This window comes from Lepisosteus oculatus, chromosome 13 (genome assembly GCF_040954835.1).
Source record: "Lepisosteus oculatus isolate fLepOcu1 chromosome 13, fLepOcu1.hap2, whole genome shotgun sequence".
NCBI classification, from domain to species: domain Eukaryota; kingdom Metazoa; phylum Chordata; class Actinopteri; order Semionotiformes; family Lepisosteidae; genus Lepisosteus; species Lepisosteus oculatus.
In genome coordinates this window covers 9,179,768-9,192,263 of record NC_090708.1, presented here as the reverse complement: position 1 = coordinate 9,192,263, position 12,496 = coordinate 9,179,768, and the positions used below count along the sequence as shown (strand labels likewise).

The 12,496-nt window shown below is 37.1% G+C and overlaps 2 protein-coding genes across 4 annotated transcripts in view; both read right to left on the bottom strand.

Moving 5' to 3' along the window:
- Window positions 1-2,116: 2,116 nt before the first annotated feature.
- LOC107079153 (platelet glycoprotein V) lies at window positions 2,117-6,314 on the bottom strand. Its single transcript, XM_015361252.2, has 2 exons — window positions 6,229-6,314; window positions 2,117-4,913 (listed from the first exon to the last, which is right to left on the bottom strand). Exon 2 carries the CDS (start codon window positions 4,907-4,909, stop codon window positions 2,963-2,965), a length of 1,947 nt encoding a protein of 648 aa, XP_015216738.1. The 5' UTR covers window positions 4,910-4,913; window positions 6,229-6,314; the 3' UTR covers window positions 2,117-2,962.
- Window positions 6,315-9,926: 3,612 nt separating this feature from the next.
- The window catches only part of atp13a3 (ATPase 13A3), a 53,832-nt gene continuing 51,262 nt past the window's right edge, over window positions 9,927-12,496 (bottom strand). For all 3 annotated transcript variants that reach the window (XM_006637726.3, XM_015361261.2, XM_015361258.2), the window contains one exon: window positions 9,927-12,492. In XM_006637726.3, the coding sequence (XP_006637789.1) occupies window positions 12,292-12,492 (201 nt within the window). In that variant the 3' untranslated portion in view covers window positions 9,927-12,291. The remainder of the gene's footprint in view (window positions 12,493-12,496) is intronic.

Here is a 12,496-nt window from a genome sequence, read left to right as displayed (position 1 = left end):
TGTAATTTCAGCCACTTGTGTCCTGTAGTCTTAGGCTGATTTGTAAATTCCAAATCTCCTAGGATATGTTAACAGTGGTATTCAGGGAAAACAAAGGAACAATGTGATCAGTGATTATTCACCGCCAAAACATAAGATTTAGCAAAATAGTGAGTAATTACTGTATAAGCAACTTACTGTTCGGCCTATTTCCTGACTGTCTGCGAGTGGGAGTTATGAAAACAAGGTTTGTTCATTATAGCAGCCTGTTGTTTCCTTAGCTGCTGTTATTACAGAACTATTAAGTATTTGTCTTTTCTTATCTTCTTCTTTAGTTCTTGCTCAAAAAAACAATTATACTTTAAAGAAAATCTTGCTTTATTTTGCATCGCTCAAAGTAGTTTGCTAAATTAATACAATTTCCTAAAAATTCCCTTTTGAAGGTATTTCTCAGCATTCGGAATATGACAACAGTTCCTTAATGTATGTTGTGGATACATTTACAGGGGAAGTGCAACATAGGTAGAAAGAATCGGCATGGATGAGTGCATTTCAAGCCACAATGAAAGTCAAATGTACACAGTAACATATAAAATCTCCAGTTTACATCACAAAATAGATTGAACTTTCAGGTATGCGCAGTGCCATGTTCTGCAACTCATCAAAATGAGGCAACAAACTTCAGATAAGGTGAAGCGGCCCTGTCATCTTTTAAACAGCAGGCTTGTTTTGCAGACAGATACTACTGACTTGTAAACTCTTCATGCAGACCACTTTGGAACATTTCTATGGTGAAAGATCTGCTTGCCCAACCTGTACTGACTCGTTCGCATGTCACAGTACCTTAGTTATTATAATAATAATAATAATAATAATAATAAACTTTATTTTATATAGCGCCTTTAAAGGTGGCTTCTCAAAGCGCTTTACAGGATGACAATAACAATAAATAAGAAGACTACAACAATAAATAAGAAAATTTCACAAGACAGGACACAATTATAATTACAACAATACAACAATAACAATAGAGGAGACCGTGGAAGATGGTATTAAGAAGAGCAGAGGGGTGAAGAATGGAACCAGTTAAGTAAAGGCTTTTCTGAAAAGGAGGGTTTTGAGTCTGGATTTGAAGGAGTTTAGAGAAGGTGACTCTCTAATATCCTTGGGCAAGGAGTTCCAGAGCTTGGGGGCATAGCAGGAGAAGGCCCTGTCACCCATACAATGTAGACGGGCTTGGGGGACAGTAAGGAGGGCAGAATTTGAAGAGCGGAGGTTGCGAGGTGGGGAGTAGGGCGATAAAAGTTCAGACAGGTATTGAGGTGCCAACCCATGTAAAGCCTTGTAGGTGAGCATGAGGATTTTAAAGTCTACGCGGAATTTGACCGGAAGCCAGTGCAAGGACTCCAGGATAGGAGTAATGTGAACACTTGCACTAGATCTGGTCAGGATTCTGGCTGCTGAATTTTGGACATACTGCAGCCTGTTCAGAGTAGATTTAGATACCCCAGGGAGCAGAGCATTGCAGTAGTCAATTCGAGAGAATACAAATATGTTGATCAGCTTTTCAGCCACAGTTAATGAAAGCATAGGGCGTAGTCTTGCGATATTTCTAAGGTGAAAAAAAGATGTTTTGACAGTATGCTGTACATGTGGGTCGAATGTTAAGCCAGAATCGAATATAACCCCAAGGTTTTTCAATTTTGATTGGAGCTCAAGTACAGAGCCATCTACAGACAGGGTTACAGGACTGGCTTTACGAAGTTGATGGGGGGTACCAATAAGCATGACTTCAGTCTTGTCACAGTTAAGATGAAGGAAGTTCTGAGTCATCCAAATTTTTATGTCAGAGATGCAATTATATAGAATAGAGACAGCCACATCAGTGTCGGGTTTGGTATGGATGTATATTTGAGTATCGTCAGCGTAAAAATGAAAGCTGAGGCCATGTGATCTTAAAAGCTGACCAAGTGGGAACATGTAAATGCTGAAGAGCAAGGGGCCTATTATTGCTGAAGAGCAATATAGTGCTCAGCGTAAAAATGAAAGCTGAGGCCATGTGATCTTAAAAGCTGACCAAGTGGGAACATGTAAATGCTGAAGAGCAAGGGGCCTATTATTGCTGAAGAGCTTATTACAGTGACTAGTGAGCATTAAGGGCCGGTTTAAGTCACAAGTCTCGCAAGCTCTCGCTCTTGCTTGTGGCAAGACCAGCAGTTTGTGTCACCATAGCAACCTACAGTACTTTCACAAAAGTTGACGATTTTGTACTTAATTTGGAATTTGTAACATTTTGTGATACCGTCAATTAATTTATTTTGTTACAGAGATTTCATAAACAGTCTGAGAAAAATACTTACACTTTATTAGCAATTGTATGCAAAAGCAGTTTTTAAAACTTGTAATACCATGGTAGTTGTATTTTCTATGGGTGTTGGTTATATTATAATATATAATATTGAGTGATGTCTTTAAAAAACTATAAGAAACTTCATCTTTCACTGGAATGCATTGCAGGGCAATAGTCCAGTTATTGTCTGATAAAATGTTGGACAAAATCTATAACATCAAATTAACTTTTCCTGGCATCAGAAGTGATAAATATAAAATTGATAAAAAAGTACACAGTGTTTGACTTGACTTCCTGTTTTGGAGGACAACTGAATTTTGGCTGATGCTGCAATATTGTTGAAAGGATATTTTTGAAAAACAATCCCTGACATGTCCAACACTTTCCTCTACTGTACGCTAGAAGCCAGTTCAACTTGGCATAAATCTCGAATTTTATACAATTCCTGTTAGATTTGTGAAAAAGTACCAGCCAGAGGTTTGAGAGGAATGTTTAAGCTAATTAATCAGTAAATCAAGGAATTTAAAAAAAAGTAACACCAGCAAAAAAAACAACATAAAACGACACTCAAAAAACACTATATGAATTGTCAGGGAGAAAAATAAAGAAAAAACACTATAAGGCTGATATTGTTTACCTTATACCTTCTGTTCTGATAGTCAAAACACCTGGTGTATTAACTAGGTCATGTAGACTAGATATGATCTGATTCAGTTTGTAAAGTGCAAACACATGGACACCAATGAGAAGTAGTGCTGCAGCTACTAACAAAGCACGTATGAGTAAATGGATTGTCATGTCAGGGTCCTGTAGTGGAACAGTCCAAAGATAAACTTTACCATTTACCCTGTTGTGATGCACAATTGTGGGTCCTCTCTGCAGAGCCTCGATGTCATGTATCATCTGAAACAAGCTATCCAACTCCCTCTGCGATGTGTGGTTCTCGGGAATAGCATGGTCATAGGTTTGGGTAAAGGAAGAAGAAACAGAGAGTGTGCCAGTTGACACCAATGGCTGAGTGGTCCAGCTGCTGCTCAGTGTGGTGAGAAAATGCTTGTCAGTAGTTGAAGAGAGGGTTGCTTTTATCCCTGGACGTTCATGAGTGCTGGAAATACTGTTAGTTTTTGTCATAAAGGCAGTAAAAGTGGGTTGAACGGAGGTTGTTCCACACGGGAGCATTTCATTCGTTATTGAACTAAGATGGTGAGTTTTTAAATGAGCCGGAGTATAGCACAATACATTTTCATAGTTCGAAATTCTATGTTTATTGTTCCTTATCCAGTCTGTAAAGTTCACAATGTCGCAGTTACAGTTCCAATGATTTCCATCCAAGCTGATGTTTTGTAGCATACCTGCTGAATGGAGAAGTTCACTAGGAAGGTTTTCCAGTAAATTATTGTGCAGTTCAACGCTACTGAGTTTTGGAAGGTTTTTGAAGATATCTTCTGGAAGGTAGTGGAGTTTGTTGGAATAAAGTGCAAGGCTCTTGAGGTTTATTAGGTCAGAAAACAGGTCTTGCTCCAAGCGCAATAAACTGTTAGAATGAATAGCAAGCTTGACCAGGCTCGTCAGGCCAGAAAAGGCATCCTTTGGCAAAGTTGATAATTTGTCATTACGTGTCAAAAACAGTAACTCTAGACCTGTCATGTTAACAAATAAATTGCCTGGGATGGTAATAAGGTTTGTATGAAATAAAAGGAATTCATTTAGTCTCGGCATTTCTCCAAACAGGTTGTCGGGTAAGTCTGTCAGTGGGTTTTCGAAGAGAGTCAGCTGGGTGAGGTTGGGCAAGTGGAAGAAACTTTCAGGAGGCAGCTGGGTGAGCTGATTTGAGGAGAGAGTAAGGCTTTCTATGTTTGATAATGGCCAGAACAGTCTGGGTGGGATTTGTTGAATGTTGTTCCTGAAAAGTTTCAGTTCATTGAGGTTATGAAGGTTCTTAAAAATTCCAAGTGGAAGGCTCCTAATTTCATTGCGATATAGAAAAAGTTTTTGGAGGAGGGTAAGAGAACTGAAAATACGCTCAGGGAGGGTTTGGAGGAGGTTTTTTCCCAGGTTTAGGGTACGCAGGTTTCCGAGGCTATGGAATAGTTCTTCAGAAAGCCATTTGAGCTTGTTGTTGCTCAAATCAAGTTCAGTCAGATTTCCCAGGGGGTCAAACAAGCCTGGCTCTATCGCAGCAAGCCTGTTGTTGTCTACAAACAGTTGTGTGAGCCCAGTTTGGTTGCTAAAAAGTCCCCGTGGAAGAGTAGAGATCTGGTTGAATGACAATTTCACAGATAACAGGCTCGGTGGGTTATTAAATGTGCCCAGACGTACAGTCGTCAGTGGATTCTTGCTCACCTGTAGTCGCAGCAAGTAAGGCAACTGATGAAAACTTTCAGCCTTTAATTCCCTGAGCTGGGTTTGCCAAATCTGTAATGAGGTGGTGCCGGAAGGCAAAGCTGGTGGCACTTCAGCGATCTCCTCTCCTTTGCAATGTGTGAGGCCATTCTCATGGCATATACACCCAGCAGGACAGCTGAGTCCAAGAAGGAACTCGTCTCTCAGCAGTACGAAGGTAAGCAACAGCAGCAGCATGTCACTTAAAAGGAAAAAATGCAGATATTGATAAACTATAAAGACTTGATAAACCCATAAACATAAAGGACATAGGAATGAAGGTAAGATGAATTTTTCTTCACTGATTTTCAAACTCACCACTTAACAAATAGAGGTCTCCACTCTTGTGGGGATACTTACCATTCTCTCTGTACTTTACTGCTAGGCTTATTCTTATGGAGACCCTATGAGATACTGTATATATGATGTCAATTATACTTTTTTCAAATATTTTAAATGTTAACTCTATAACCCTACCATTTTAGGAACACGTCATGTTTAATGTCCTCATTGTCAATGCAGATTTGCATTTTAGGATTAATATTAGATTTTAATATGAATTACACAATGACAAAAGAACACCACAAATTTTGCAAGATATTTTAAAACAACTTTCTATGGTAAAACATTACATGTTGTGACTAGCAATTCAACTTTAGTTTAGAATTGAAACATGGTTTGATGAAAGCACTAGATGAGATAATTTCAAAGAGAAAATGTTAATGCTAATAAGGTTTTAATATGCAAGCACGTAAGGTGTATCAGCTCCATTATCTAATTAACAGAAATAATTACCTATTTCATAGCATAAGAGCGAATATTGCTCTTCTGAAAATCTCTCTTCACCAGTATCTGTACTGTTAAAGAGTAACAAAGTAGTTGTAATACAGGAAGTGCAACAAACAAAATCATCCTCATCCTTCTGCTTTTGTGCTGTAGAATTTTTTTGTCTGTTCTCTATCCAGTATCCACCCAAATTTCATCATCACGCTTTACCACAGCATAAAAATGAAACTAGTTAACTAGTTACTTGATGTGCACATGTTCACGGTGCAAGTGATTTGTTCATCATTCCTCTGGTACTGGCGATTCAAATTTAAACAGAGGTGAATAAGTCACAACAAGGAAAGGAAACAGGAGGGAAAGGAAATTGTGAAACAAGTTGTGAAACAATTAATTTGCACGTTAATGTATACTAGCTTTCAATAACCCATTGTGCTAATTACTCTATAGGTTTCTTTTTTTGTAACATACTTGAGCAGAATTGTCATGAAAGTGGCCTGTATTCTAGATTACAGTTCACTAGAAAGTGAAATGAACATGACATTGTTCTTGGTCTTTAGTATGTTTTAAATGTAGTTCATCCTTAATATGTTTAATAAAAAAATAATAAATGTAAGTGATGAAAATACTCAAAGTTAGTGTATAAGATTATCACTCGTTTCTTCTGATAGTTAACTGTTCTCAACAGCTGAGCACGATGGGTTAGTTTGGCTGTGTGAAATTAAAAGCCTTACCATTAAAGAGGACAGGACACCACAGGAGAGACGACTCAGACAGACTGCTTTACACATGCGAGGCCCTTCTTAAAGCATGTGTGACAGAGCTGCTGTCAGGTTTATCTAGGCTTTTGACCACACGGAGGCCCATGTTAGTGTGACAGTTTATCTCAGGGACACGTTTTTATGGGAGAGAAACTTTCCCATATAAGGTCACTTTTGAAACAGACTGCTTCAAGCTACTGCTTAGAAGTTTTTTTCGTCTACTGGTGTTCCATATTTATGAAGGGTGAAGGCAACCAGCTTTCCTCAGCACAGAATGACATTACTTCCAGTTGCTTTTGTTTTGACCGGTTCATATTTTGTTCTTATATTTTGACAATCAGCATCATGAAAACAGGGTAATTTTCGAAGCCCACGCCACTGACCCAGTCACTGCTGTGGGGCGGGTTTTATATAGAGCAATGAAGAGGTTACCAGAATAGCTACAGTAGTAATGCTGCTGCTGCTCATGTCTGGATAACCTTTATCAAATGAGAAAGCTGCCCAGATGGACTGTTCCGTCATTATTCATCAATGATTCATCCGGTGGTGCTGTTTTAAGAGATAAAGCGCAGCAGAGCTTTTGTGCTGTTCATCATTAGAGTTAAGTACAATGTGCTCTTGTGCCTGCATGATTCAGATACATCCCTTCCTGTTATGTCTATAATGAAAACAGGGGACAGACAAGTTTGGATGATCTAAAGAGGGAATCACTTTGCTGCGTCAGAGAGGTAGTCCATAAAACGCTCATTTTGTGAGCAAAACCTTAAATGTTGTTTTTTTATATTGCACAACTCAGCCCTAAGTCAAAAAGCAGACGAACTGCAAGAACACTCATAATGGCGAAAACTAAGGACCAGCTTGTACCTCAGAAACAGAAGTTCATAGAATCAGAACTTCATACTTACATAAAGTGTATGCAGATTTACATCATATCACTTCCCAATACACACGTATCCCTTTCAGGGTCATGGTTATATACAGCTCATTACGTAATAAACCAATCAGGAACAGCTGGTCCCGATTTAAAGAATGTAAATGAAATGAACTTTCTGATGACACCCGGAGTCTTTAAATAACTTTTATTTACAAAGAGAAAAAAAAATTAAATCAAGCTTTTAAAATTAGAAATCATCTCAGGAAAAAAAAAAGTATTACAAATCAAAAATAAATACAAATAAATTAGGAGTAGAAAAAATCTAGAATTTATGTACATTTTTCTGAATGACACAACACAGGGGGTAACAATGTATACAAGGAAAAAGCACACATGGCAAAACATAGTAAAATTTGTACTTTTGTGGATTACCGTTCTGTCTTGTTACAAATACAATAATTTCCCTGAGGGCATAACCACAAGCTGCATCAAAGGCCTGATTCCCCACAACTGAAGCGTTGGTCAAATTTCTTCCTAAAATGTTTCTTTACACATCTTCATTATTTAGAAAATGACATTTAAAGAGGATAGACACTGACAGCTCAGATTTGAATGTCTGTACCTTATAAAGAATTATATTCATCAGTGTATATATTTATGATTGCGCAGTGAAGACTAAAAAATATTGCATGTTATCCAACTTCCCATGAATTACACTTTCACAACTGCATAGCATCTGTAAATGTAATCTAAGGTTTGTCTATACTATAGCATTAAGCATTTTCAGTTTCTTTTGTTTACTATTGAGAATTCACATCCTTTTTGATTAGCGAAACAGGTCACTTGCCAAATATAACTGTACAAATGAAATCCTTGTTAACACACAATGTAGGACAGGATTTATATCTGATTTTCTGTATTTTTGTTTGCTGCCCAACAAATCCCTTCAAAAAGAAGCACATTGCATATAGAACAATAGTGAGATTCACAATTGATCATTTACATTATACATGTTCTACTGCATGAAGAGGGGTTAAAGAAATTAAAAATATTTTCTAAACCTACAGTAATTTTGCACAACGGCAGGTACAACGTTGATATATCCATTTCTAGATTATCAGGTGAACTTTTAACCTTTTCAGTTTTTCTCAGTTTTCATTTAACATTCACATAACACGAAGCTCAGAAATACTCTCCCTATTGCAATAAAATTAACAATTTGGATAATCGGGCACAAGGCTAACAACTGTCCTGTAAAAAAAATAATGTTACAGAAACAGCAACAGGATATTTCTGCCCCTACATGCCGGAAGGCAAACTTCCATCCATACGATAAGTTGACACTGGCATTAAGTATTTGCCACGTATAGCAACAATCGGATGTTTCATGTTCCTTCCACAAAACAACACACTGTAAATATCTGATCAGTGCTACTGAAAGGGTAAATGTAAAATGAAGCTGTGTCCATCATCTGGAGACCCATTTCAATTTTGTATAAATGCAAAGCAATTGTTTAAAATATTTGGGAAATGTTTTTGAATATAGCTCTGTATCTGCTATGCTGAAATAGATGTTGAGCTTCGTACTTCCAAGCCTTTTCCCCTTGTTAACATAACACATTTAGGAGTGCTTGAGGGCATTCCTAAATAATACATTACATACATAATTCCTAAATAAGACCTCCTTTAACAAGCTACACGTAACCGTTTCACTGTTCCTCAGTTCTGTACACCTTGAACCCAGATCCTGTCCAATATGCGCAAAAGACATTACTTATAGATCCAAAAATATTTAAAACATCCTTCCTAGCATACACATTTACAAGAAACAAAAACAGCACATTCTATAAATTCATACACCACAAAACCTGCAGATACCCAATCCTAAAATTATATAACCAAACAGTACCAACAGTAGAAAAAAATGCAAAATATTTGCCCTTATTTAAAACAAAATGTCTTCTCTCTGGAACATTTAATATACTATTTTTTTTCTCACTCATTGTAATAAAATTATTTAGATTTTAACTTAATTTAAAGATAAATGTACATCCAGTTCCCAAACAAATATACAAGTACATTAATGTAAAAGAAAAACTCTCAAGAAGATAAATTCTAGAATACTTTTCAGGATGTATATATATTATATGTCTTTATATAATATATACACATACAGGGGTGAGATTGTTGGCCCACATTTCTTAACTGTATGTTGAAATGTTAAATAATTGAACATATTCCATTCAAGTAATTCGTAAGGTTAAACACTTCTACCATAACTGGCCTACTGCCCTGTTTAAAAGAAGTTTTGTTTCTTGACTACATTTCCATTTTCAAACAAATGAAACTGGAACAATCCCCATCTTCCCATTTCTGAAAACTTCTGAAAAGAGCGTAATTTTCCCTTCTGCAGGACCACATGAGAGACAATGGACCTGTAACTCTCTGGTTAAGTACTGGATGAAAATCAATTCACAGATCTTTTATTTTTCCACCTTTCCTTGTTACAAAGAAAGGGCATTAGTAGATTAGGTAAGGAAATCTCAATGGTTAGAAAAGACTGAAAAATTTGCAAGCAGCTAAGGGTTCTGTATAATTCTAACTGTATACGTCTTGTTCACTTTTTAAAATATGTACAAGAGGATTCCTAAAATGAAATGACCAGATTACAGGGTTTACGGTCTTTTTAAAAAAGCAAGAAAACAAGATAAATATGCATTTCTTGTCACAACAAATCTTACAGAAATGGCTCAGAAAAAAAGCATTAGGTAACTCAACTACATGACTGACGAAAATAAAAGTTACAGTAATTATTTTAATAGCAATTACAACAACTCTTGTCCCTTATGCATGTACAAATAAGATAAAATCAAAGAATAGGACTTGGGGGTCCAACTTTAAGGAACATTATTCCTTATACACAGACCTGTATACTTAAAACAGCTCTCGGAGCTAATTTATACTGTATATGTGGCATTCCCCACTCTGACTGTTGAAGGCACATCTGAAGTTTATCTACTGACAGACAGATATACACATACATAAGGTCTTCGTATGTTCTGGAGATCTGTAGTGTGGTTGCACAAATACTGCCAGAAAAAAATGTTTCCTTACTTTGTACGTTAAAATAATGATGAAACAACTCCTCCTATGATTGCAGGCACTGCATGTGCATTGTAAATTCAAACAACAGTAATCAAGCTTGTTGGCAAGCTTAGACAGATTTTGTTTCTAAAAATAATATTGTGGAAATGTAGCTTGATACCAAACTGCAGTCTTTTTTCCCCCAAACTAAAAACAGCCTTTAAAATCACTGCAAGTATCCACATATCAGTGGTACACCTGTATTTGTTGACTTGAAATAAGAATATGGACCCTGACCTTTTTTTCCCCCACTATAACCAAAGACAGTGTGCACACTGTCGATTGCACATTGGCTACATATGGTATGTCCATGAATGAGATCTATTTTAAATAATATTCAAACTTCAGTTAATAATCCAAGAAATATACAGATATTGGGCTTCAGCCATATCAGGCTATTAAAAATGCAAATTATGTTCAACTAATTCTTGCATAAAATACAGTAGATTGCATTTACATAGAAACTAAATAATTAGAAGGCTTTACATTGATTTGACTGGAATATTTCAATGCATCTTATTGAATTACTAAATTACTACTTTGAAAACATGAGTTTCACAGGCACATGCCTCTAGTGATACTGCTCAATTTGTGCTAATAGTTATTTAATAAGAGAACATTAGGTACAAAAGTTTAGAAATAATACATTTTCTCTTATTTTACACTATAATTTAAATGCTGTCCAAAAGTCAATATTTGGTAAAGTAATATTTCAGAACTGATCCAAAGTTTTATTTTGATCGCAGCATGAACTTTGTTTTATCCATTCAGACACGATATATAATAACCTAAAGGCTGTTGAAGAGCTTAACACAACAGCTAAAGGTGAAAAGAGTCAAATACATTTTACAATTTGTAATAAGCTTTTTTTTAAAAACATTAAGGGTTATATCAAGTCAGTGAAAAAGAATGAAAATTTTAGATATGTTTAGGCTGCCTAATTCAGCTGTTTATAACCTGTTGACAGTGTCTTACAAATAAACAGCATGCTCTGTCAGCTGCAGACCTTTACCAATCACAGAATCCACTGAACTCTACAGATAAATTCAAGGAGATAGTGAAACTAGGAATCTGCTCACTAATTATAATTAGGTTAATTCTTCATTGTGACCAGAAAAATACACAATCCAGGTCTTGTTATATCCTTATTGCCCACTACAGGTATGGTATGGTAGTTCCTTCACTAGAAGCTTTGCTGAACATGATGGGATTCTGTCTACATCTGACAAAAGTAAACCTGGATCTTCAAAAGAGTCCATTTCAACTGTGAATTTCATAATGCCTAGCCTTATATGATTATCATACTTGATTGTTCTTCCACAGGAAGCAATGCTAAAAAAATAGGCAATGAAGATTGTGAGAGCAAAATGCCAGAGCCTGGCATCATCTGTACAAGACCGACTGACTACTGCTGAATAAAAAAAAGTTCACTGCTTTGCGGGGGGAGCAGCTAATGGTCACTCTAAGGCTTCAGCATCCTATACCTTTAGAGCAAGGCAAGAACACCCTGATCACGTCCTTGCATGAAATACACACAGGATTCCATTTTATTTTCATTTTATTTGCATTACCCATGTTCAAAAGCTCACTTTCCACTGTGTTTTCAGTGCAGACAATCAGTCTCACTCAAACCAGCTGTATCTAAAGTGAACTGCTGTTCAGGTTTCAACTTAAAAGAGTGCCGTCGCAAAGAAAATAAGCAATTGTTCTGGTGACTGACATACAAATAACCCCCCCACCACCACCAGCTTCGGATGCGAACATTCTGTGGTTCCCAGTCTAGAAACCTTTCCTATAATTTTTACAGTATGAGTTACTGAGCAGCAATGAAGGAAAGAAGGAACAGACCCAGATCCGTTGCTAAGAAATGACAGAAAAAAACGCTGGTCAGTTATGAGGGGCCTGATTGTTGTCCTGTTGCTAGTATTCAACCTTTTATTGATCGAGACCTTTTCCACTAAAACATAACCTTCCCCTTAAGATAGTTTTGGGTCACCTTTTTTGAACGGGGAAAAGTGCTAGGAAGCTGAAATGATTGGGCAAGAGCCGTTTTCAGGGCTGGGGTGAGACTTGGCTTCTGTTGTGGTCTTAGGTTTCGGGGGCCAGTCTGGGTCAACCAGCAGCTCCTGGGCGAGGTGCATGTAGCGGGCCTTCGGTTCCCAGCGCTTTCCGCAGCAGAGCCAGGACAGGACTTTGGGGCCCCTCAGATCAACTCCCATCTGC

What these genes read in the sequence shown, in the direction of transcription:
- LOC107079153 (XM_015361252.2), bottom strand. Translation starts at nt 4,909, where the DNA reads ATGCTGCTGCTGTTGCTTACCTTCGTACTGCTGAGAGACGAGTTCCTT.